The following is a 26,447-nucleotide window of genomic DNA, read 5'->3' as shown; positions in this document are numbered from 1 at the left end:
CTCTCTTTACCGGAGAAAATGCAAGTTGACAGAGTTAGCGATCACAAAATATGGCAAGAAAGAACGGGTGGCAACAAATTTATTTTCATTTGTTGAGACATGTCTCAGTTGTTAATAAAGGACTGGGTTTTCCCTCGGTAGGGATCGTTTAAGTGCACGAAATCTCCGCTGGGCCCGCCGCCTAAGTAGGTAGGCTACTGGCTAGTGTAATTGTTAAGTTGGTGATGATGACACTGGCGATACAAAGAAACGGCAGAAATGTGTTGACGTCTTTGTTTACTCCATTACAGCTATTGTTTTTAGACAGCGGGCCTTTGGTACGCTCCGCTCAACCAAATTGACAACTCCTCTCTGGAACGAGAGCAGCGCCTTGAGAGAAGCACAGGGAGGCGGATAGATGTCGCCTGTCTTCATTAAACCTTCCTTAATTGGCTTTGTAAGGAATAATCTCCCCATCTCGCCGAGCGACTTGGTTGGCAGACAGGCTGCGTAACAACACCGCTCATCTGTCAAAACGTCAGCAGGATCTCACGAATGAAAGAGACACATGCCAGCAAGTTGTTCAACACTGTGTACAAATACTCCAGATCACACTTCAGTCGAAAGGCCTGTCACAATCCTGCTTCGCGGAAATTAGACTTTAGGTAAACACAACTGTCATGCAGCAGTGTTCCTCCTAAAACTATTTATTTTCCCCGCTTGGCTTCTCATCTTTAAAGGACTCTAAGCTCTGAATATAGGTGTATATTCCCTTCATCACATGGCTTATCTGCTATTGTTGGTGAAACGCTGACAGTATCCGCAAAAGTTGAAGCCCCCGGAGCGCTTGAGTTGTCCAAAGGAAGTGCGGGGGAGCGGTATTGTTGCCCACCCGCGCAGCACAACCAGCGCTCCGGGGGCTCGCCTTGATGTGTGAAAGAAGCGCGCCTTCATGGAACCAAACAAAACATACAGTAGAGTGTGCCCTCGTCTCTCTAACAGACAGAGGCGTGATCTTCCATGTCCTTCACTGGAGCTTGATACAGTGACAAGCGCCCAGCGAGGCCCGCTAAAATAACAATGAGCCACTTCGCCAGCTTGTCAGTCTATTTGCTCCATTTCCTGTCTCGTGGCGTGCTCCGTCTCTCTAGGCCACACTGTATCCTGCCGCTTAATAGACTGTAGAGGACTCCATTGAACATGTGAATGTGCCCATCAGAATGTGTAACCTTCCTCGCCCTAGGTATTTAACGCAGGTACGTCTGGCGGCGATGGCTTGGCGGAGGCATGTCGGGGACAAATGAAAAGCTATCACTGGAGACATGTGACGTGTGTATACCGTGTGTGTGCGTGTGTGTGTGTGTGTGTGTGTGTGTGTGTGTGTGTGTGGACTGTGCCTCCCAGCCATCCCCACGAGCTTCCTTAGTTTTCCGGCCTGTGTGTCAGTCCAAGTGAGAGTGACATGCGAAGGTGTTGCTTGTTTATCTACTCCGAGGCGGCGTGCTACATGTCTCTTTGTGCCACTGTCACCGGTACAGTAAGCACTGGACGAGGATTGAGACATGGTAATAACAGCTCAGACATGTTTGTTTGTCAGGACAGTTCTGGCTCTCCAGGCAAGGGCATCGCTGGATTCATGGAACATGACAGCTGTTTAGATAGGTAGGAAAATGGAGAATCAGCCTTCACAAAACACTTCTTCAAAAGGACTCGGCGCTTAGCATTTCGCACACGTTCACACGCCGCCGTGCCCTTTAAATGTACAATAAGGCTGTGAATATACTGTAGCGGTATACAGTCAACACTTGTTGACTCTGTGGCAAGATTGTGTTTTGGATGAAATAAAGCTGCATAAGGCCTAGTAGAACACAAAAGAGACACGCAGAGGTCAACTTTCATTTGTCTTTTCCTCTGTAGCCATTTTCTAATAGTGGTTTTAGAGCCCTCGCTGCTGCACCAGAGACCTCCTAGGAATGTAGGCCTATGAATGTTGTGCAGTCCAATATCATAGTTCTGACCCACAGTTTCAGGGATCATATGCACTAAAAGGCTAGTACTGTAGCATATTCAATAGCTCATAATCAAGCTTTAGTAGATTTTTTTTATTTAATTTATTTGTTTATTTGAGGGACAATGCACATTACACAACATTACTGTGAATGCGCCAGTGTTAGCCAGATAGGTTGAGGTGATGTCTCGTCATAGACGCTGGGTTAGCTGGCTCAGCCTGGCTGGGGGCGTGGTCAGGGTGAGGTAAATCCCCCGTTCTATCCATTCAGCAAAGTTAGAATTTAGCTGATAGCGCAGCCCAGGCAGAAACAATCGGGGATTTAACCACCGCAGTAAACGCACATCTGAGCAGATGTCTTGTGTTCTGCTCTAGAACCCCCAAACCTGTAGTTTAGAGCAGCAGCACCGTCCTTTGGTGAGTCAGCCCATTGAGATATATCGGCGGTTTTACCCCACTCGCGCGCCAGCCGTATAACATTTTGTGGGCGTTCCCACACATGCCGACTGTCTCTATGGCTAATTTTCAACTGCTGTCCCTTGGAACTCCAGTTAGAATTGCCAGTGACTCAACATTTGTCCGATTGTGACTTCAACCTTGGGGAGTGCGCTGCTCGGACCCCGATGGAGTGCGATGCCGCATTTCATGCAATTTGGACTTATTCCAGAACTGTCTTTTTTTTTTTTTTTTTATCCTTTATTTAACCAGGAAGGTCCCATTGAGATACAATATCTCTTCTGCCAGGGAGTCCTGGTCAAGATGGACAGCAAAATAAAAGGTTTCATGTAAAAAAAAAAAAAAACAAGAATACAAACAGGGACAAATAACATCACAGAATACAGACAGAAATACAATAAGCAAACACAGACTACAAGGATTAAAGGCTAAAAAGAAGGGCTAAAAAGAAACTTGACAATCGCACATTTCACATGCAATGACATTGTTCTATAAGAACAGATTTTAGAGTGTTTTTAAACATGTCCAGAGGGGGTAAAGATTTCATGTTTAAAACATCTTGTAACTCATTGCAGGCATATGGTGCATGAAAGGAGAAGGAAGATTTACCTAGCTGTGTTCGGGTTTTGGGGGCCAAGAGAATAATCTTCTCTGATGACCGAGTGTTAAATCGGCTGTGGCGATATGTCAATAAACTAGAAATATATAGAGGGAACTTACCTAATAAAGCTTTTAAAATAAAAATTAACATGTGGGTTTTTCTCCTTAGACTCAGAGAAGTCCATTGAACCATTTCTATATGTCTGTCCTTTGCGTATCTCGAGAACCGTTTGTCGGATCGAAGCGCCACCTACTGGCAACACAAATAACGCTTTATCTTGATAGCCATTCATCTGATCGACTTAAAACTATAAATTCGGGGAGTGCGCTTAGGGGGACTCGACGGAGTGCAGGGAGCTGAATTCCGTGGAATCTGGCATAGCGCCACCTACTGACAACACAAAAAAACAGTATCTCGATAGCCATTCATCTGATCGACTTCAAACTTGGGGAGTGCGCTGCTGGGAACCTGACATAGAACAGTGCCTAATTTTGTGCAATTCGGCACAGCACCACCTACTGGCAACACAAAAAATGGTTTATCTTGAAAACCGTTCATCCGATTCACTTCAAACTTGGGGAGTGTGCTCCTGGGAATTCGAAGTAGTGCAGCGCTGAATTTCTTGCAATTTGACATAGCGCCACCTACTGGCAACACAAAAAGCTTTATCTCGAGAAACATGTGTGACTTCAACCTTGGGGAGCGCGCTGCTCGGACGCCAATGGAGTCCGGTGCCGCATTTCATGCAATTTGGACTTATTCCAGAACTGTCTATATGTCTGTCCTTCGCGTATCTCGAGAACCGTTTGTCGGATCGACTTCAAACTTGCGCTTAGGGGGACCTGACAGAGTGCAGTGTGTGTGCGGGGGGGAAGGGGCACTGCACTAGTATAATATAATAATAATAACATCAGAAAGTTTCAGACACCAGGGTCAGGAGGACCAGTGTTGGCTAGCATTACCATTGTGCCAGCTTTTTTCCCAGGACTGTAATCTCCATTCTCTATTTTATTTCCGTTGAGAACATAAGCATTAGCTCAGCATTATGTGCCGCTTGTGTATTCTGAGTAGGAATGGCACAATCAGTAAGATGAGTGACTAAAGCGGAAAACATACTTGTACATCAGCCTCGACTTGTAGCCTTGCCGGTTTGCAGCTAGTCCCATATACAGTCGCAGGGGAGTCCCCAGAAATGTGATCTCCCCATCTACAATATATTATGCTTGTGCTGTATGTGTCAGCTGCGTCGAGTCACATTTTCGAGGAGCTGCACGCAGGCTGCGCCGACAGGCTCGCCAGCCGCAGCGCACCCCTCGGTGCATTTGGCGAGAGCTTTGATGCACAAGCATGTAAAGGCTTTTATGTGGATGTCCAGTAATAGTGGTGGGTGACTATGGGGGAGGCCTGAATAGGATGCATGGGGTAGGAAACCAGACAGTCTTGCTGGCATGGTGAACTCATGTCTGCATGGAGTGTCGTTGTCTGTTGCAGACATCATTAGCCCTCCGTGGGAATATCAACTAATGGATTTGTGTTAATGTATGAACGTCAAGCACTCTGACTCATCGAACCGCTGTATGATTTATCGCTATGTTAAAGGATAATTCAGTTTTTCTTTACACCCTGGGCCTTATGTCTAGCTTTAAATATGATTTTTAAGTCACCCTGACAAGTTCGGTTTGACATTATTTGTTCAAACGATCATTTATTTTGAACTGCGACATACAGTAGATAGCAGCTCCCACTGTATCCCCCACTGCTGCTGTTCCACCATAAAACCAAACAGAAGAAGAAGAACCACATCCAGGTGACTTGCAGGGTTGACTGTAGTTAGCTGTTATGTACTGTAGCTTAGCATGGTAAACATTTCTGATATTTATCTGTTTTCGAGAATATAGACGATTCATTTGAATTCGATGGCCAACGGTATGGAATAACGTAATTTATGGATTACAAGCAGCAGTGGGGGAGACGACGGGAGCTGCTATCTATGTGACGGACAGCAAACTGAGCAGGCTGCCAGTGGCACAGAGGTAAATAGATTGCTCATATTCTCGTTGCCTCTATAATATAATAAGCATATGAGCCGCTGTGTTTCAGAAAATAATCTATACATAAATACTGACATTTCACGTGCCCTGTTTTCCTCGTTTTCAGGTCGCAGTTCAAAACAAATTATCGTTTGAGCAAATATCAAACCGAACTTGTCAGGGTGACTTAAAAATCATATTTAAAGCTAGAAATAAGGTCCAGGGTGTAAAAAAAAAAACAGAATTCTCCTTCAATCCCCAGGAATAATAATCGGCCAGGGTTTCCGTGTGGCATTCCGCAGGGCCGGGTGTGTAGGTACTAGATGTGTTTGGCCTGACGGATCTGTTCTGTGACTACAGATGACATCAAGACTTCACACAGTATGATTGGCTGCAGCAGCCAAACATTGACGTTAGCTTGATATTTGTCCGCATTAGCAAGCAACCTGATGATCTAACATTGATAATGATGTTAGATATGAATGAATGAATGAATGAATGAATGAATGAATGAATGAATTAAAGCTTTTTATTTCGGACTTTAAAAAAAAAGAAATAGTAATATATACAGTATGTACACAAGTAGTATCAATGTTACAAAATATATATATTTATAAGTGAAAAAAAAAAAAAAAAAAAAACGAAAATAAAATAAAAAATAAACAATAATAAATGGTCTGCATTTATATAGCGCTTTTATCCAAAGCGCTTTACAATGAGTAGATAGTCTACATTCACCCATTCATACACCAATGGCGGCAGGCTGCCACGCAGGGTGCCTACACACCATCGGGAGCAATTTGGGGTTAAGTGTCTTGCCCAAGGACACAACGACAGCAGCTGGGAGGGAGCGGGGATCGAACCGCCAACCCTTGCGTCATTGGCCGACCCGCTCTACCTCCTGAGCTAAAGCCGTCCCAATAATAATCAGAATACGTGACAGCAACGAGGTCCGAAAAGGAGTAGGATGAAGTACACTACTTATTTAGTCCTACCCCCAGTCCACAGTTCACATTCTCAATCAATTGACTTCCACTTTTATACTATTTACATTCTCAATAAACCATATATATTCATACACACATATATACAAATATATATATATATATATATACAAATACATTCATACCTTGCATAATACATATAATTTATAGTTCTAGTGAATAAATTATTAATAATATGTTAAATATAATATACCATTAATAATATGTATACCAATTTGCGTATTTACAGAGTAATATTATGTACAATACATTTAACTGATAGTGCATATTATAATATATATACAATATAAATAATCATACCATGCTATTAATCGCTTCATATACACAACTTGTACCTTTTAAATACCGTAAATTCCGGACTATAAGGCGCACCGGTCTATAAGCCGCACCTTCAAAGGTGACTATTTTTTTCTTCTATAAGCCGCACCGGTCTATAAGCCGCGGGTGTTTTGATGTTTAATTACCATATGTAAGGCTTCGTGCACAGAGGGGATTGTCGGGAAAGAGATGGCTGTTTGGGGAAGCTCCCATTTATTAACATTTCAACAAAACAAAAGTCAGGTCACTAATCCCCAGACAAAATCACACATTGTGGTATTTTTTGTTTTTTTTACAGTGCACACAGTGTCCGCGGTGTGGTGAAAAGAGGGCAAGAGAGGAAATTAAAACAGAAGTGGATTTATAGTTAGAAAGAGTGCTAAAGAAGAGAGAATTCCGTTTTTTATTTTTTTATTTTAGTTACTCACAGTACTATTGACCAGTCCAACTCAAAAGATATTCGGCAGTTTCACTTTGAGCTCTTGTTCCGCCGCTGTCCATCAATGGTTATGACGAGTCTCGCTGGGTACAGTACGCCAAAGCGATATCCATTGACTCGATGATGCTGTTGTATGTTGCGCGTTTCTGTTGCACCAACGCGGAGAGGTCCTGCCGGACGAAAAAGCGCGTACCCTCCCAGGTGAGGGGCTTCTTCCCCGCAGCCTGGAGGATGAGTTGACGGTCGGGCCAGCGGAGTAGGCAGATGAAGATGGCCCTCGGTGGCAGGCCGGGGTCTGGACGTGGCCGAGGCGCCCGGTGTGCCCTGTCCACCTCTGGTGGTTTCTCGCCTTCCTTCAGGTCCAGGATGTAACACAGGATTTTGCCACGAAAGCGTCCATGTCACCAATCTCAGCTCCCTCTTTTACATTGATCAGGCGAATGTTATTTCTTTTACTCCTGCTGATTAAGTCATCAACCTGCGTGTGCAGGGTTTCGATTTTGCATTTTATCCATTTTCGGACTCACTGTGTTGTTTTTGTCCTCCAGTGCGCGGATGCGCTTTTCCGCATTATAAACTCTGTTCACGGTTGCCTTAGTTTCTTTAGTGAGTGAGTGGATGGACTTCTGCACGTTTTCAAACTTGTTTTCAAGCTGCTCAAAACCTCTGAGCGATGTCGGACTTAATCGATAGTGTTTCACGGAGTAAAAGTTTAGCCCAAGCGGTGTATCTCCAGCCTCCAGCAGGTGAGTCATTTCCTCATTCATGGCGTGATTGCTTCGTCTTTTTCTTTCTGCTTACCTGTGTTGTGTTATGTTATGTTATGTTATGTTGTTAAAAGAGGGCAAGAGAGGAAATTAAAACAGAAGTGGATTTATAGTTAGAAAGAGTGCTAAAAAAGAGAGATTTCTTTTTTTTTTTTTGGAAAAAATCCATAGATAAGACGCACCGTTATATAAGCCGCAGGGGGCAAAAAAGCCCAAAAAACGGGAAAAAAGCCGCGGCTTATAGTCCGGAATTTACGGTAAATGTTCCTTATATATATTTTTGAAATGGTTCACGCTTAAACATTGTTTGAGCTCAGCAAGATACATTTATAACATTAGATAATGATAGCTTGACCACAATTGACTGTTTTATTTACTATAGGTAGCGTTAGCTTGCTTGCTAATGGATAAATTGCTAGCTAGCCAGACGATTTACCAGCCAGATCAACCCTGGGGAATGTAACCAAACATCGGTCTATGTAGAGACCTTCATCTTAGCTTGTTGTGTTAGCTTGGCATGAAACAGAAGACCTGATGCCACTGTTCTACCACAATGGCTGATTGGAGTCTAAAAGTGATGCACGAAATGGCTGACTTGGGATATTGTGGTTTTATTTGGCTAGTTAGCTTGCCATTCAATTACATTGTTTAGCTTTAGCTAACAAGCTAAGCATGGTCTATGGCTATGCTACTGATGATGTTGGACATTTGAGCACATTAATACATTAGAAATAATACCAATCATACACATTCAATCATCCTAAATGTACATGGGATTGTACACACACGCATTATATATGATTTAAATGTGTAGACTATATTCCATGCAGTTACAATATGGTAGATATGTGTTAATAGCTCTCAACATTTATTTTCAAAAAGCAAGGCATGTTAATGAGAAATCTTCTTGTACACTTGAATCCTGATGATTGAATGTTTGTATGATTTCTATTTTCAGTAGCTTAGCTTCTTAGCTCAATCTAAAGCTGTCTGACATTTTTTGGCATGTTAAGCCGACGTGCCCAATGTACAGCCAATCACAATAAGTGAAGTTGTGATGCCATCTGTAGTCGCGGGACCCCAAACATATCTGGCAGGCCGAACACATCCGGTACTTTTACACCGGTGCTGTTTCCGGCGGAGGAGGGCGGCTCCAAATGAAGCGCCCTACATGCACAAGTTGCACATAGGGAGAAGAGGGGGGGGGGGGGGGGGGGGGGGGGGGTGCACATGAGCACTTTGCTTTTAATGAGGATAGCATTGAACACATGCGTTCCCCCGCCATCGCACTAAAGAGCTTGATTGCAGATGCCGAGGCGTCCGACGACAACAACGACATCTGTGAACATCTGCTATGGAAATTGGAACTGGCCTCGGAATGGAACATTGACTTTGTTTTCCGTCTTGGTGGACCAATTAAGGCTAACAGATTTACACAGCCGGATCAATCTGAAAACAATAACGGCGTCACCGTTATTTCTCTCGTTTCATAGCACCGCGGCTCCAGAGTGCCCATTAGCATTACAGAACAGCAAGCACCCTGACCCCCGCAACATCTCCCCTCCATCTCATGCACTTCCCTAGAGATGCCTCTGCCTTTAATCTAGAGAACACACAAGGCCGGGGTGTGTTACTCTCCCTCGCCTCCCCCTCCCCGGAATCCTTGCTACAGTTAATTAACAGTTATTAGTGTTAGCGCAGAGCACCGGATAAGATGTCACAAATCATCAAATCTCTAGGTGCAGTTGCAGCAATTAAGAGCTCTGTCGCACCTTCCCTCTCCACAGTCATTTGGTAAGCATCCAGGTTCCTTTTTAGACCTGAGAGCACTAATCAAATCATTTCTGCTCTGGGATTCCATCATCATTATTTCAAACCCTAATGACGTGAGGCTCACCACCCCCCCCCCCCCCCCCCCCCCCGCCCCAACTTTTATCTGGAAAACTGTGCGAAAATACACTTTCCCCAGTGCTGTTACCAGGGAATAATAACTTGAAATGCTGTGCTTTCTCTTCCCAGGAGCACAGGCTCTATTTACTGTAAACCCCGCAGACGGTCTATACCTGGAGATGAAGATGTAGTGTTAGAATATACTGTAGTACCAAGTCATGGGCCTGTGTGCCCGTGTGTGCGTGTGCATGTGTTAGGGATGGATGTGTGCAAGTTGGCAAGGGATGCAGCAGCAGATTAAGGGCCCTATCTTCCCAACGGCGGTAATTTTGCGTTAGCGCCCGTTTTGCGCTGGAATAACGCCGCGCAAAGCCCTAATTGTGGACGTGTCGGGCCGCTCCCCTTTCACGTCATCTCAGCGCAAACCCCGATAGGCGTGTTTATGCCCATATTAACAGGATTCACCACAAGTTGAGATCACTCGCCTTAAAAGCCACAGCGTCACCGCCTGCAGGCAGCAGCTTCTTTCTTGCTTAGTGCAAGCAGAGTGAGTGTGAGAGAGAGACAGAGAAAAGAGAGAGGGAGAGAGTCAGAGAGAGAGAGGGGGGAGAGAACGAGAGAGGGAAGAGAGAATTGGAGGATGAACCAGTTCAGATTCGTAACGCAAATTGATGCTTTTGTAATTAGTAGCCTTTTAATTAGTCGTTTCGCTCATATAGGCTATAACATACACATTTAAAAATATTCATTTCTTTAATAGGGTAGGGATGTGTGAGATTTTATTTCAATAGCCTATACCAGAATTGTCTCGGGTTAAGCTATTGTTGCATGGTGCAATGGTGGAGGGAGAGAGGTTACTGTATACTATCAATGGTTACTGTATACTATAGCCTACTGGCCGGTGTTGTGTCAGAAAGTGATTTGCTGCCAGAAACTGATTTCGATCCGCGGGACCATGCACAGCGCTGCCTCGGTGCCTCTGCAGTGCCTCTATGTGCACCGACCCCCCCGGCCTGCCTACCTGGCCCAGCTCACACCTTATTCGGGGAGACCCCCCTTCAGGACACGGCACACTAGCCGAACACAAACCACCCCTCCCCGCACTACACACAGACTCCCGCCCCGCCAGACCCTCGTTCCCCTGGTAATCCAATTCATAACGCAAATCACTTTTTCGCACAAAACCATGACAAACGAATTCTCATTGTTAAATCAAGGTGTTTTTTTCTGCAGTGTAGGTTAGTTGAAAATCAACGTGGCATTCTGAGGAGGGAATTGTGTGTCCGCGCACGAGCTGTGCGTAATGGGCCTATCCAAGCGAGGATTTCCTGCACTGCGCCGGAGAATACTGTCTGCGCTCAGGCGTACACCTGGCGTATAGGGTTGTTTGCGCTAAGACCAGCTATTTGCTGGCGTTAAAATTGAGAGCACCCAAGGCCCATTTTTCTAACAGATTGCGCTGGAATGCCTATTTTTGCCTATATTGGAACGCCCAAACCTCTCTTTGTGCTCGGCACATACCGACGGTATCTTCGCCACAGCGCTAAATGACACACGCGAGACACATGATAGGCTAGAGGCCCACGGACACGCCTGGGCCACGCCTACTAGACCTGTGTCATCTCAGCGCAAAACTGGACGGTGGAGGCAGACGATAGCTTAAGACGCTGGGAAGATAGCAATAAGAGGCGCGCAAACGATAGCGCCGTACGACGATAGGGCCATAACAGTGTTTAACTTCTGATTTCAGTGTAACGTGTGACTTGTCTGCTCCCATCAATTTGTCATCCCTCTAAAGGGAAACCTAGGCCATGTTTAGATGAGAACGGTCTCATAAAACGGCAAACTGGCATTTGATTTCGCGTTTATACACAGCGTTTGTGATAACTATTTGCAGGCTGAAGCCGCAAAAAACTTAGAGCAGCATCAAGTGCGTCAGAATAACATTGAAACGTCTGGTTAAAACCTTCACAATAATGGTAATTAAATAAACTAATAGCCTTATTGATGCATGTTGCTAAAATTTTTGTTTGTGTGATCCGAAGTACGCAGAAGACATATAGTCAGCACACAGACAACTAAAAGAATTTTAACATGTAGTAAGTCGACGGCCCTGATTTTTATTCACCCAGTTATATAATTATAATAATTATTTTGAAGGTAAAAACGCTTCCTCTATTCTGTCTATTTCTAACGGGCTTGATGTCGCTTTCTAGGATTAAATTAATTTTCCACACGATAGAGTGACACAGAGGAACCAAGAACGCCGTTCCCGTGTAAAAGGAAGGCACTAAACGCTAAAAAAGTTTGAGTTTTATGCAGGGAGTGTTTCCGTGTAAACAGGGCCTTAAAGGCCGGCTTTTCCGTGGGGGATATGAATATATATTAAATCTCACGCCCCTAAGGTTTTCAAATCAGTTGAAATTTTTGAAATTGGTTGTTTACAGCCTGAGATATCACCAGAAATCCACTCTGTTTGTGGGGGGGGGGGGTGGTGGGGGGGAGGTGCGGGTGCGGGGACTCGTAATACTACATTTCCCACAATGCACTGGGCTCGCGTGGCCTTCGTTTCCATGCCCACCCCTCAGGCGTTTGGCTGATATCAAACTCCAGTAGGTGGGGGTAATGCACATATATGTTTGCCAACCGCCATAAAACTCAAAGAAGAAGAAGACATGGAGAGAAGACATGGAGAGAAGAAGAAATAAATCGAAAATAAATCGAAAATCAATTGCCTCCAAATTGCACCAAATTTAAACTGAAGTATATATGTCGGGAGATGTCTTCATAAAAAATTTTTCATGCATTTTAAGGCATTTTCGTAGGAGTTACGCGCATCTGATGTTGTAACTATTTTCTGTAAAAATGTGTAAAAACGGGTACATTGCTCAGCGTTGATTTCGTTACTTCAACCCACCTACTACTAGATGTAAAATTTGACGAGCTTTCCAATGCCGCCAGTCACGTGTCTGTCCGTGCTTCCGTTCCCGAGAAAATCGTCTCTTTGCAAGGAGCTATGGAAAGCTAACCTAGCTACAGCAGGCTAGGTGGTCGAAAAAGATGGCTGCCTTTTTGTTTTTCTTCAGACTTCTGAAGGGGCGTGGAGGACCTCTAGAGGCGGGACCATGGCTCACAACAGTTGTAGTTCATAGGTGCACGACTTCCGCAAGGCGGACTTGGGCCAGATGACGCGAAACGCGTCGGCTGGCCCAAAAAATATGTGAGAGATGCTTGATATCTCTGGGAGTGAAGCTCCAATTTCAAAAATTTCAATGGATTCGAAAACCTTAGGGGCGTGAGATTTAATATATATTCATATCCCCCACGGAAAAGCCGTCCTTTAATAGCAGCCATTTGAAGGAAAGGGACCTTGAGCGGTGTTGGAGGAAATCTGATCGGGAGGAAATCTGATCAGATATGGACACACAGTCTGACAAGGTTTTTCCTGTTTTCAAGTAGACAAATCTGTCAAAGAATTATTTCAGCACACTGTCTCTGTCAGACAGGAGAATGTATATCGGGGGAGAAACGAACTGAATGGCCTTCATCAGCACGTTGCCAATTATGTCATACGGGGCCACTAGGGGCCGAGTGGCCAGGTCGCCGATGATGTCATACGTGACCACTAGGGGCCGAGTGGGCAGGTTGCCGATGATGTCATAGTAGCCATTTGGGGGTGAGGTGTCTATGTTCCTATGAAAGAAAGTGGTCAGGTCACACCGATGACATCATTGTCATCTATGACATCACTGATGACATCATCACTGATGACATCACAAGGTCGGCGAAGATTTCACACCGATGATGTCACACGATGACATCACTGATGACATTTCACCGATATCACATTTGCTTGAGTGACATCACTGACGATATTACTCACTGTCACTGATGAGTGATTTTATGACATCACTGATGAACACAGAAATCACACATGATACACAGTGAGATCACACCTGTAAGATCACAACTGTCACTTGCAGACATTGTGACATCATCAGTGACATCATCGGTGATGTCATAAATCACTGGTGATGATGTCATCCCATTGATGATGTCATAGACATTGTGACATGTCATTGATGTCATATATCCTTCCCTGCTGAGGTTATAAATTGGACCGCTTGCTATAGGTGTGGCCAGATTCTTCCCCTCTACAAGGTTATTTGATATCTCCAGCCAGAACATGTATAGTTTCGCAAAAGCCGCTGTAAACATCACCGGTCGGGCAGTGCGCCAGGTGAGGCATAGATCCACGCAACCCGATTTCCACGACAAGTATGGCACCGGCATTGTCATCGGAGGAGCCGTCTTCTGCACGGCTGTGTGGACGTTTGTCCTGACTCAGACGGGCATCACCTGGAACCTGTCACCAGTCGGCAAAGTGATGCCCAAAGAGTGGAGAGAGACTGAGGCAGAGACCCACATCCCTCCAACAAAAACATTGTGGTTCTAGATGATGATGATATCCGTGTTCAAACAGCGAATACCTGTGGTTGTTCCAACACGTTACTATGTAATAAATTAAGTTTAATTGAAAAAAAAGGACGACCCTGTAGTTGATAAAGGAAAGTTGTTCACGAGCAGCACATGACAGAGTGGCTCACCTTCTCAGACAGCTCGAGATAGCAGCATGCAGATGTCCAGCTCACTCCAACACCTTCCACCACGGTGCTTTAGCTGCAGCCTGCAGCGTCACAAAGACAGTCTATGCATTTGAGATGGCAAGCTGCAACATCAGATATGGTGAAGGCATCACCAGGGAGAGGGGCATGGACCTGAGAGCGGTGAGGGACCCAGAGGATGTGGAGGCTCCTGTGCAGCGTGCACCCTGGCCAGCATCTTCGCCAGCATTAGCTTAGGAAACACTGTAGTCCATCTGTCTCATGGCATGTCATATCCCATCGTTAGATGCACATGGCCAATGGCTACAACCTGGAACATCCTCCCCAGCGGTCTTCAACCTCACCGCCCTGATGTGTCTGAAACAGAACCAGGAGGCCACACAGATCCTGGGTGCGGATATGAGCCAATCGAGCCAGCAGTTTGCCAGGCCGCTACAGTCCGACAGGCGTCAGTTCATGTACGACCTGCAGGTGGAGGACGGACTGGGAGCAACGTCCCAGACCTGGTGTGAGGAACCATACCTTAGCAGCGAGTGATCAAACTTTCTCCAGAGAACACAGAGGAAGACCTAGTCTCTAGATCGTTGGCTTTTTTTTCAAATTTTCAAATTCTTCCGCCTAAACGTCTGTATGTCGACCACGGAAAAGACGGGGACATTTGCTCGTATATCTCCAATCACCTGCATCGGTTCAAACTTCCTCTGGTATGAAGCGTCTCCCCCCCCCCCAACTTCCTTTGTCCATGTTCTGATGGCGTGAATTACAGACTGTCTAAGCTGTATTCGCAGAATGTAAAAGAGACAGTTTGGCTTGAGAGACTAAGGAAGAACTGACCCAGCTGTTCGAAGCCCTAAAAGCTCTACGAAGCTCTATGAAGCTCTACTGAGTTTTTACTTTTTTATCCCATTCTGTATTGTATTTGTGAACTGATTGTTGTGTTACTATGTGGCATGTTGTAAGTCGCCCACATTGAATGACTGTCATTGCCTTGTTGGGCGGGGTTGGAAATAAGTCCTGGAGTTTATCGTGTTATGTCTGACAATGTCCTATATATGGTTTTACCACTGTATTTTAACTTTTGTCAAATAAACTAAACTAAACTAAACTACATAAACAGAATTAAACCAGTGTGAGGATCCGACATAAATGTGTTAAAAGCTCGACTGTGACAATGCTGGTGGAGATGAGGAAATTATGTACATGATGATCTGTGTTGTGGTGAGCGGAAAGTCTAGCTGTGTTTTAACATGGGATGTCCAGGTAACTCAGCACTAGTGCCTCCTCTGGTCGGTCAGGGCGCCTGTTTGGGGTAGAGGAACTGGGGGGAATAGCGTGATCCACTACGTCCTGCCGGTGACACTCCTCGCTGTCAGTTGAAAAATACGGCTGACTGCACATGTATCAGAGGAAGCACTATGCGAGTCTACGGCTCGCCCCAGATCAGCAGAGGGGGTGGAGCTGGGGGAATTGGCCAAGTACAATTGAGGAGAAAAATGGGAGAAAAATCCCGGGGGGGAAATTATTTTAGGGGGTCTTAAAAAACTAGAATTGCATGAAATAAACTTTGCTGCTTATCGAGCCGCAGGTTCAGGCTCGATTAGCTGGTGTTTAACAGCGGTTGGCATCCAAATTGTTGCATTACCGCCAACTACTGGATTCTAACTGGACTAAACTAAATTGAACTAAAATAAAATAAAAGACCCACCCACTTCCCATTCTACTACAAGTCTCTAGAGGCCCAAAAGCTTCTCTCAACAACTTCTGCACATCATTTCCAGAAACCCACAACACCCAGAAATTGCTTGCTGCTTGCTGAAATTCCTTGCTGCTTCCACAATTGTGTCAATTCCTTCCGACTTCTTTTCCACTCCAGCAGTAGTTAATTATCATCGCCACAAAGGCCAGAAACTTCACTTGATCTTTACAAAAACAAAACTGATCATGCTTGCTGGCTGATTTGAGCTCTTTAATTTCCTGTCTCACCTCTAGGTCTCCTAGAACTCTCCCTGACTGTCTACCTCCTTTACTCTCTTTGAACATTTCTCCTCGAATGCTGCATGATTCTCTTTGCAATGAAGACACTCGCTCCTTCCAAGTCGCACAATCTTCCTTACACTCCTTCACCCCAAATAAACCACATACTACAACTTCTACACACATACAAGCTATGACCATACTTCCAACAGTTTTTACATTGAAGTGGCTTAGTGTCCAACTCCCAGGGTTCCACCACTAGTGCATGGAATTGGTGATGGAGTTTCCCAAGTTGCACCAGTCTTAGTTATTTTTAGCTGTGACCAGCAGCCCTAAAGCTGCGCAGCTATAATATACTGTAGGTCGGTTGGTTGGTCGGTCGGTTGGTCCACAGAAATTCGCATATCTGGTCACAGCTATTGCGAATTTGCACTTGTTTTCTTAAATTTGCAAATCTGGTCGCAGCTATTGCGAATTTGTGCTTGTTTTCGTATTACTTTTTTTTTTAGATTACATATTTATATATTTAAAGAATCGCATCAATAAATTTAAGAGTCACAACTCTTTGGTCTACTTCTGTAAAACACCTCTGAAAACAGAGAAAAGCAGTTTCGTTGTTGTTATACACGCTTATAACCTTGTTCATCACCCTAACCCTTACCTTTACTACCTCTTCTGTGGTTGTTGTTAGGGTGTCAGGGGCTGTAATAAGAACCTAGAGTTGTATCCATGCAAGGTTCATGGTAATCTAGTGATTTTAGTTTGGACTGTTTTTAGGACTTGGTGAAATGAAATGACAGGGGGTTCAGTTCAGTCGTATTCCTCTTCTGCCGACTCCTTAGACACTCTGATGTATCTGGGCTCTGATTTGCCTTGGACGACATCTTTGTTCAGTTCTACAGCCATGATGTCAGAGTGAGGCACCTCAAACATAGGCTCTAGAAGGAGCTTTTCCATGATTGACCTGAGCCCACGAGCTCCGGTTTTCCTCTCAAGGGCAAACCTGGCTATAGCCCTCAAGGCATCTGAAGTCACATTGAGTTCACATTTGTTCATGCTGAAGAGAGCCTGGTACTGGGGCACCACGGCGTTGCATGGCTCAGTCAGGATTCGGACCAACGTGTCTTCATCCAGGCTGTGCAGAGGCACAACCACAGGAAAACGGCCAACAAACTCTGGGATCATTCCAAACTCAATCAGGTCCCTGGTCTCAGCGTGCCTCAGCAGCCTGTCCTTCTCCTCAATCTCTGCCACTGTGTCTGTTTCTGTGATGGCCAGGTCTGCTGCCACCGTCGCACGTTGCCCTTTCCTCAGGTTGGAGGGAGTTCCAAATCCCAAATACTTTTCATTCTTTCTTCTGCTAATGATTCTGTCAAGTCCATTGAAGGCACCGGATGCAACAAAGAGGATGTTTGTTGTGTCTACCTGCACCGTTTCTCCTCTCATATTCCTGGAGTTTTTCTCAGAAATATTGACAATCGTGCCCTCCAGTAATTTAAGCAAGCCCTGCTGGACTCCTTCTCCTCCTACATCTCTCAGTTGATGGATTCCAGGAACACTTCCAATCTTATCCACTTCATCCAGAAACACGATACCTTGCTGGGCTTTTTCCCTGGAATAGTTGGCATCTTGCAGCAGTTTGGCAATAACTGAGTCAATGTCTTCTCCCACATAGCCAGCCTGGGTCAGTGTAGTGCAGTCACAAATGGCAAAGGGAACATCAAGACACTTGGCCAGCGTCTGTGCCAAGAAAGTCTTTCCTGACCCAGTTGGGCCTAGAAGTACAATGTTGCTCTTTTCCAGTTTGATGTCGGTGTGGGTGGAGTCCAGGACGTCCCGGCCCCTTCGCTCTTGAGGAGCTTGCTGGCAATCCTGCTGCTGCATGGATGCTCCCAGGGCATTTCCATGGGGACTAATCCCTGCAATCTGCGGCAGTTTTGGGATTCTGTACTCATCCTCTCGTCTTCTCATCTCTAGCCCACAAGGAGTCAGAGGTCGAGAGCGTTTCCCCACCACCACCTGCTGCTGACTCCCAGCAGGTATGTTGTAAATAATGCGCAGTACGTCCCCGCCCCTCCTCTCCTGAGGACCCTGCTGCTGCATGGATGCTCCCAGGGCATTTCCATGGGGACTAATCCCTGCAGTCTGCGGCAGTTTTGGGATTCTGTACTCATCCTCTCGTCTTCTCACCTCTAGCTCACGAGGAGTTAGAGAGGCCTGGTCTTCCACCTCTACCTGCTGCCGACTCCCAGCAGGTATGTTGTTATAGATAATGCGCTTGTAGTGATTGTAGACTGCAACTGCCAACACCTTTTTTGCATAGGACTGGCCAACAACATAATTGTCAAGGTAAGCATAAATCTTTTTCGGGGGTGGAAGTGGTTTCTGAGCAATTGCCAGGTTCAGAGCCTCAGCAGCAGATTCTGTCTCTTTGTTTAACCCTTTCTTAGAGTCCTTCTCATGGAGAACCATGAGCACGTCACATTTTTCACATTTTAAAAATCGTGTTAATGATACAAATGGTACAAGTGTGCAAGGATCTCCACATTTAGGGCAGTGGTGCTGGCTTCCTCCCTTGCCTGATCCTCCAGAGCTTGAAAGTCTCTTTCCATTGCTGAGGCTTTTCTTTCCACCATCAGTTCCACTGGCATTTGTTGTCCCATCTTTAGAGGTGTAGCAGACAACTGTCTCTGAAAATGACCTCACCCAGATCCGGGGAAGTAAATGAGTTTCCCTCAACCCATGTCTACACAGAGGGAACAGCTGGATCCGGGAACATGACAATCCTCTGTGTGCAGAATTTAAAAACAATCTCACAGCCGCAGTGCACGGAGAGGACATACTTCTGGCTTAAAATCAGGGCACGATGAAACGAACCACGTCTTGACAGCTTCGTTGAAACAACAATTTTGCTAAGCCACTCCCTTTACTCTGGTATTCTCATCTATCACATTAATCAGATAGCTATTGTTAGCTCCTTCGGGATGCTATTACACTAGAGGTAGGAGTAGAGCCAAAGTGATGTAACGGTCATACTTAGAGCCTTTGCAGGGAAGGTGTCACAATGTCTATGACATAAGTGTCTGTCAAATCACTGATGATGTCACCAGCGATGTCACTCAGGCACACGATGAGGATGTCATCAGTGATGTCACTCGAGCAATTCGGAGCATGCTCAGTTGAAGGATTGTGGGCCGCCGCACCACTGTCCTCACATCCTAAATAGAGAGCCCCAGGAATGATGTATTTTTGTAGTCGGAACGCGGAAGTCCCGGACTTCCTGGTTCTTCACTGTTTCTGCCTATGGGATTTTTCAATGGGTTTTTGCCGCGATGCTTCAAATAAGGTCTCTGGGCAACGCAAGCTTAATCAAACGCGAACCAGTGTTCAGCCGGATAATCTTCACACATGAGGACCACTTTCATGAGTTTTGAAGCGTAAATGCGAGCCCTAGAATTAAAAGCTCGTGCTAAGCTAATCCAGAACTACACAGTGTCGCATAGGCTTCCCTGTCACGTCACCACTCAACCTGGACTGTTGTTGATGTGTGCGCTGCTGTGCACTGATTACCCCGGGCTAAACCAGGTGAGGGAAAGAGAATTTCCGTGTTCGTCCTTTGAAGTGATGACACTGTTGACATATAATATCCCCGTCGACTCAACAGTGTAGTCTCATTTAGCCGTTTGCTAGCTAGCCACCCTTTTAACGGCACGTAAAAGCTTAAAAACTCATAAAAGTGGTCCTCGTGTGAAGATTATCCTACTGAACAATGGTTCGCATTTGATTAAGCTTGCGTTGCCCAGAGACCTTATTAGAAGCATCGCGCCAAAAACCCATTCAAAAATCCCATAGGCGAAAACAGTGAAGAACCCGGAAGAGTTAGCATCGATGTTTTCCGGACTCGTTCCTGGGGCTCTCTATGTCTAATATATACAGTATATCTATAAACAATCACATCAATAAATTGGGCTTACAGCGTCTGTAACAGACCTGAAAACAGAAAAGCAGTTTTGTTGTTGTTACACACTCATAACCTTTTTCTTTCTTTCTTTTTTAGATTATTTTTGGGCATTTTTGCCTTTTTTAGACAGGACAGTAGGCAGACAGGAAAGGTTGGGAGAGAGAGAGGGGATGACATGCGGCAAAGGACCTCGGGTCGGATTCGAACCCGCATCGACCGTGCGAAGGACTGAGCCTCCGTGGTACGCGTGCTACCAGATGAGCCACACTCATAACCTTGTTCATCATGAAAACACTCCTCAGCTAGAACCAGCAGCCTTCATTACCTTTACTATCTTCCACATGTTTGTTGTTAGGGTTTTGAGGACTGTCATACGAACCCAGAGTTGTATCCATCAAAGGTTCATGGTAATCTAGTCATTTTAGATTGCACCGTTTTCAAGACTTGGTGAAATGAATGACAGGGGGTTCAGTTGTTGGCAGCGTCTGTCTGCCTGCTGAGGCCGGTTCTGCTCCACGATGCCTGAGTCGTTTTCCTCTTCTGCCGACTCCTTGCTGCTCTGATGTATCTGGGCTCTGATTTGCCTTGGACAACATCTTTGTTCAGTTCTACAGCCATGATGTCAGAGTGAGGCACCTCAAACATAGGCTCTAGAAGGAGCTTTTCCATGATTGACCTGAGCCCACGAGCTCCGGTTTTCCTCTCAAGGGCAAACCTGGCTATAGCCCTCAAGGCATCTGAAGTCACATTGAGTTCACATTTGTTCATGCTGAAGAGAGCCTGGTACTGGGGCACCACGGCGTTGCATGGCTCAGTCAGGATTCGGACCAACGTGTCTTCATCCAGGCTGTGCAGAGGCACAACCACAGGAAAACGGCCAACAAACTCTGGGATCATTCCAAACTCAATCAGGTCCCTGGTCTCAGCGTGCCTCAGCAGCCTGTCCTTCTCCTCAATCTCTGCCACTGTGTCTGTTTCTGTGATGGCCAGGTCTGCTGCCACCGTCGCACATTGCCCTTTCCTCAGGTTGGAGGGAGTTCCAAATCCCAAATACTTTTCATTCTTTCTTCTGCTAATGATTCTGTCAAGTCCATTGAAGGCACCGGATGCAACAAAGAGGATGTTTGTTGTGTCTACCTGCACCGTTTCTCTTCTCATTTTCCTGGAGTTTTTCTCAGAAACATTGACAATCGTGCCCTCCAGTAATTTAAGCAAGCCCTGCTGGACTCCTTCTCCTCCTACATCTCTCAGCTGATGGATTCCAGGAACACTTCCAATCTTATCCACTTCATCCAGAAACACGATACCTTGCTGGGCTTTTTCCACTGAATAGTTGGCATCTTGCAGTAGTTTGGCAATAACTGAGTCAATGTCTTCCCCCACATATCCAGCCTGGGTCAGTGTAGTGCAGTCACAAATGGCAAAGGGAACATCAAGACACTTGGCCAGCGTCTGTGCCAAGAATGTCTTTCCTGAACCAGTTGGGCCTAGAAGTACAATGTTGCTCTTTTCCAGTTTGATGTTGGTGTGGGTGGAGTCCAGGACGTCCCGGCACCTTCGCTCTTGAGGAGCTTGCTGCCGATCCTGCTGCTGCATGGATGCTCCCAGGGCATTTCCATGGGGACTAATCCCTGCAATCTGCGGCAGTTTTGGGATTCTGTACTCATCCTCTCGTCTTCTCATCTCTAGCCCACAAGGAGTCAGAGGTGGAGAGAGTTTCCCCGCCACCACCTGCTGCTGACTCCCAGCAGGTATGTTGTTATAGATAATGCGCTTGTAGTGATTGTAGACTGCAACTGCCAACACCTTTTTCGCATAGGACTGACCAACAACATACTTGTCGAGGTAAGCATAAATCTTTTTCGGGGGTGGAGGTGGTTTCTGTGCAAATGCCAGGTTCAGAGGCTCAGCAGCAGATTCTGGCTCTTTGTTTAACCCCTTCTTAGAGTCCATCTCAGGTAGAGCCATGAGGTACCTGTGGAATTCGCTGAAGCTAAACTTTCCACCATCAGTTCCACTGTCCTTCCTATCTTTAGAGGTGTAGCAGACAGCTGTCTCTGAAAATGACCTCACCCAGATCCGGGGAGGTAAATTAATTTGCCTCGACCCATGTCTACTCCGAGAGAACAGCTGGATCTGGGAACATGACAATCCTCTGTGCACAGAATTTAAAAACAATCTCACAGCCACAGTGCATGGACAGTGGACAGTGGACAGTGGACAGGACATACTTCCTGCTCAAAATCAGGGCACGATGAAATCTACTTGAAGATTAAATCGTCTTGACAGCTCCTTTGAAACTATTTTGCTAAGTCACAAACGTTCTCTCGCCCCCTTTACTCTAGTGAAACAGGTCAGTATGTAATAGCAATCTCTCCAACGTTGTCACCTGTGATTTCATCAGTGATGTCACACGAGCTATTGTGATGTCATCAGTGATGTCGCTCCAGCAATTATGATTGATGATTATGATCTAAGAGCCGTCTCATCAAGCCCGCAGTGTGAGGAATGGGTTGGAGACATTTATAATGCCATGCATTGAAACTCAGCGGGCAGAATGTATGAGATGAGATGTACTGCAAGCAGTGTGATCAAAAGGAGAAGCAACCATTGAATGCAAGATAACACAACATCCAGAGATTCTGACCCTGGTGCTCAAGAGGTTTAGGTTTGACGTTGGTTGCATGTGCTATGTCAAACTTAGCTGTCACGTTGATGTGCCGCAGACATTACAGACAGAGGATTGCATGACCTTGATGCTTTAGTGAATTATTTTGGCAGTCTGAAAGGAGGTCATTACATTGTCAAGTAGGGGTGGGCGATATGACGATCTTAGATCGTTAATGATTAGAATGGCTCCACGATATGCCTTTCCAGACAGATCGTTAGAATCACGCTACATACATGCAGTGCACTATCAGTTGCATTTCTATGTCTGAAAGATGACTCCAAAGTCCCCCCCTTTACAACACAGAGGGAGGAGTTGGTTTGACTTGTCATGTGAACAGACACACAAACTTAACGTAGCAGGCTGGCATCTTTGAAGGAGTTAAATAATAATAATAATTAGCCGCCGTCAGCGGCCAACGTCGCATTGCCCCCACAGTTCAGACTTAATTTTTCGGTCACGCTGCCTGCTTGGTACTGTAGCTGACGAGAGAGGGACGTTCTGCTCGCTCGGTGATAGCAGTTCCCTCGCTGTGGTAAGATTGAAACAGTCCAGTGATGGGAGTTGCAGACAGTAATAACGTTACCTTGACAAGCAGCAGCGCCCTTGATGTTTGCTTCATTTGCGCGTGGCTCGTTAATGCCGCCGCCTCTCTAATGTTCAAAATATTGAATGATTTGCGACAACACAACCTGCATTTTGCTTGGCCAGGGCGGTCTGTTGCAGTTGCCCATGACATGATGTAGGCAGCCTATTTCTCCATTAACCAAGTGGCTAGTCTGCCTGCCTCCCTCACCGAGTTTATGGAAAGTGTGTCAGGCCACCACCAAACTAGTTTTCAGGTAACGTTATTGAGCGTGTTATTATTTCTTAGTAACTGTAACACATACTGTAACTCATTACAGTAACTCATTACAGTATGTGTTTTTGGGTCCCAGGGAGACACAAAATGTATCTTTTGGGTCCCAAGATGAAAAAGTTTGGGAACCCCAAACATGAATTATTGTAAACGTAAAGATTAAACCCGACAGACAAATCCCGTCTGGCTCAGCTTAAACTCAGCATAAAAATTGAACGACATGGAAATATTTATGAAACAAATTTGAAATTTCCATGACTTTTCCCAAACTTTTCCTATCACTTTTCCAGGGCCTGGGAATTGTATTTTAAATTGGACTTTTCAGGTTTTTCATGACCGTACGAACCCGAAATTAGTTTGGTTGTACTTGTACTGTTCAGTGACTTGCAACGGCTTTAGCTCAGGCTTTAGCTCAGGAGGTAGAGCGGGTCGGCCAATGACGCAAGGGTTGGCGGTTCGATCCCCGCTCCCTCCCAGCTGCTGTCGCTGTGTCCTTGGGCAAGACACTTAACCCTCCTTGCTCCCGATGGTGTGTAGGCACCCTGCGTGGCAGCCTGCCGCCATCGGTGTATGAATGGGTGAATGTAGACTATCTACTGATTGTAAAGCGCTTTGGATAAAAGCGCTATATAAATGCAGGCCATTTACCATTTACCAAAATAGTCTTAAAAACCAAGATGAAAAAGAATCGTGATAAGATCGTGGATCGTGACCCTGCCTGAAAAAATCGTGATATGAGATTTTTGCCATATCGCCCACCCCTACTGTCAAGTGTCAAAATCAATCTACTGATAACTTTTTTCAAGGAGATATTTGCACATCCAATTCCCTCTGGTGCAGGTGTTTTGGAAAGTATCAGTTGAGTCTTGGAGAAGATCCGCACACTGCTCTTGAGCAGTGTGCGTATCTTGCTGGATCTTCTTCAAGACTCAGCAAGATATGAAGAACAAATCAACCGCAAGGCACATGAAAAAGACAGCACACCAAAGAGACATGAGGATGACACTAAAGACAGCACACCAAAGAGACACGAGGATGACACTAAAGACAGCACACCAAAGAGACACGAGGATGACACTAAAGACAGCACACCAAAGAGACACGAGGATGACACTAAAGACAGCACATGAGGATGACACTAAAGACAGCACACCAAAGAGACATGAGGATGACACTAAAGACAGCACATGAGGATGACACTAAAGACAGCACACCAAAGAGACATGAGGATGACACTAAAGACAGCACACCAAAGAGACACGAGGATGACACTAAAGACAGCACACCAAAGAGACACGAGGATGACACTAAAGACAGCACACCAAAGAGACACGAGGATGACACTAAAGACAGCACACCAAAGAGACACGAGGATGACACTAAAGACAGCACATGAGGATGACACTAAAGACAGCACACCAAAGAGACATGAGGATGACACTAAAGACAGCACATGAGGATGACACTAAAGACAGCACACCAAAGAGACATGAGGATGACACTAAAGACAGCACACCAAAGAGACACGAGGATGACACTAAAGACAGCAGACCAAAGAGACACGAGGAGGACACTAAAGACAGCACACCAAAGAGACACGAGGATGACACTAATCCTCTTTCGTGCATTGTGAAAAATATGCAGTCGACAATAAGGCCGTGCAAAAACATGATTCACAAAACTGTAGAGTAAAGCCAGAAGTGATTTCCTCTACTGCTAGGGGAACACAGCATGGCAATGTTGGAAAGAGTGGAAAGGTGTGTTCTGCAGCTCAAAATGTGATGGGCTGTTGAGTAAGAGTTACAAGAAAACATGCAGGGAATGAATGTGTGAAAATTAAAAGGGACTGTGTAGCAGAAGGAAGCGTAGAAAAAAGTATAGGGAGAAAAGGCAGGAACACATTTATATCATACTTCCTCCAATCACTCCTCTACTTCTACTGGTCAATCCAGCTCAGGCATAAAAACAACTCAGTGAAAGAAGGGGGGAAGGGAAATGTGCAACATGGTCCTCCTGCAGACCGCCTGTTGCACCCCAGGTCTTGCAGGTGATGAAAGAGAAAATGGATTGTGTCGGGTGAAAAAGAGGAACAATTCTCAGAAAAGGAAATGTTGACATCTTCAAGTGATTATTGTGTTAACTGAGTTTGTCACTTGATTATTCTTTCCTGTTCTTGTGTTTTTGAAGAGGATTCACATTCAGATTTGTCATCATAGACTCATATGGTTCATTCTATTTTGACCAAAAGTCATATAAACCTAATTACTTTGGCACTGTATGTTAGCCGTGTATCATGTGCTGCTATGTATAGTGTGGAAATTAAACTATGATTCCCATGAAAAAATAATAATTTTTCAATTAATTAATTAATTAATTAATTAATTACACAAGGACTGACCGCATCTGAGGAGTGATGCCTTTTAGTTTGTTTTTGTTTTACTAACTGACTAAAGCCTTCATAGATCATTAATAATCTACATATTCTTCCTAATTAAATACATGTAGGCAGACTGTGTGCCTCTAAACTCTTTGATCTGAGTAGAATTTTTCTGGCATATTAACCCAGCGTCATTTGTTTTTACAGTATGTGTTCCGTAAACACAGGATCCTTTGTAGTTCATTGCAAACTTGTCTTGTGTTGATTATATGAATGTTGTTTACCTGATTGTTTACCCATGTTAAACACTGATAGCATTGTTACCTAACCAATTTACTGCAGATTTCTAGATGACAGCACGAGGGTAACACTGTTCTCGAATGATTTAGTAATACAAATACTTTAGTCTTCTTACCTGATTACATAGATACATTTTATTTTAAAGCATATAGTTGTACATGTATAGGCCAGAGTTTCCGCTATTTAGCAGC

The 26,447-nt window shown here is 45.1% G+C and overlaps 2 protein-coding genes and 1 pseudogene across 3 annotated transcripts in view; 1 reads left to right on the top strand and 2 right to left on the bottom strand.

The window, feature by feature from the left end:
* auts2a (activator of transcription and developmental regulator AUTS2 a) overlaps positions 1 to 26,447 on the top strand; it is a gene marked incomplete at its 5' end in the record, with an annotated part of 735,797 nt that overhangs the window by 593,422 nt on the left and 115,928 nt on the right. The window lies entirely within an intron of this gene.
* Positions 16,902 to 18,932, bottom strand: LOC310784756 (ATP-dependent clpX-like chaperone, mitochondrial; the record flags this gene model as incomplete). The annotated part of the gene is made up of 2 exons (XM_083645791.1): positions 16,902 to 18,062; positions 18,282 to 18,932. 2 exons carry the CDS (start codon positions 18,930 to 18,932, stop codon positions 16,902 to 16,904), a joined length of 1,812 nt encoding a protein of 603 aa, XP_083501917.1.
* Positions 20,474 to 22,020, bottom strand: LOC310784157 (ATP-dependent clpX-like chaperone, mitochondrial pseudogene; annotated as a pseudogene). The gene has a single exon. The product of its transcript is annotated as an ATP-dependent clpX-like chaperone, mitochondrial pseudogene (transcript).

This window comes from Poromitra crassiceps (genome assembly GCF_964638095.1).
Source record: "Poromitra crassiceps genome assembly, chromosome: 1".
NCBI lineage: Eukaryota > Metazoa > Chordata > Actinopteri > Beryciformes > Melamphaidae > Poromitra > Poromitra crassiceps.
Note: the sequence above shows the minus strand (reverse complement) of the source record. Positions and strands in the feature narration are given on the sequence as shown.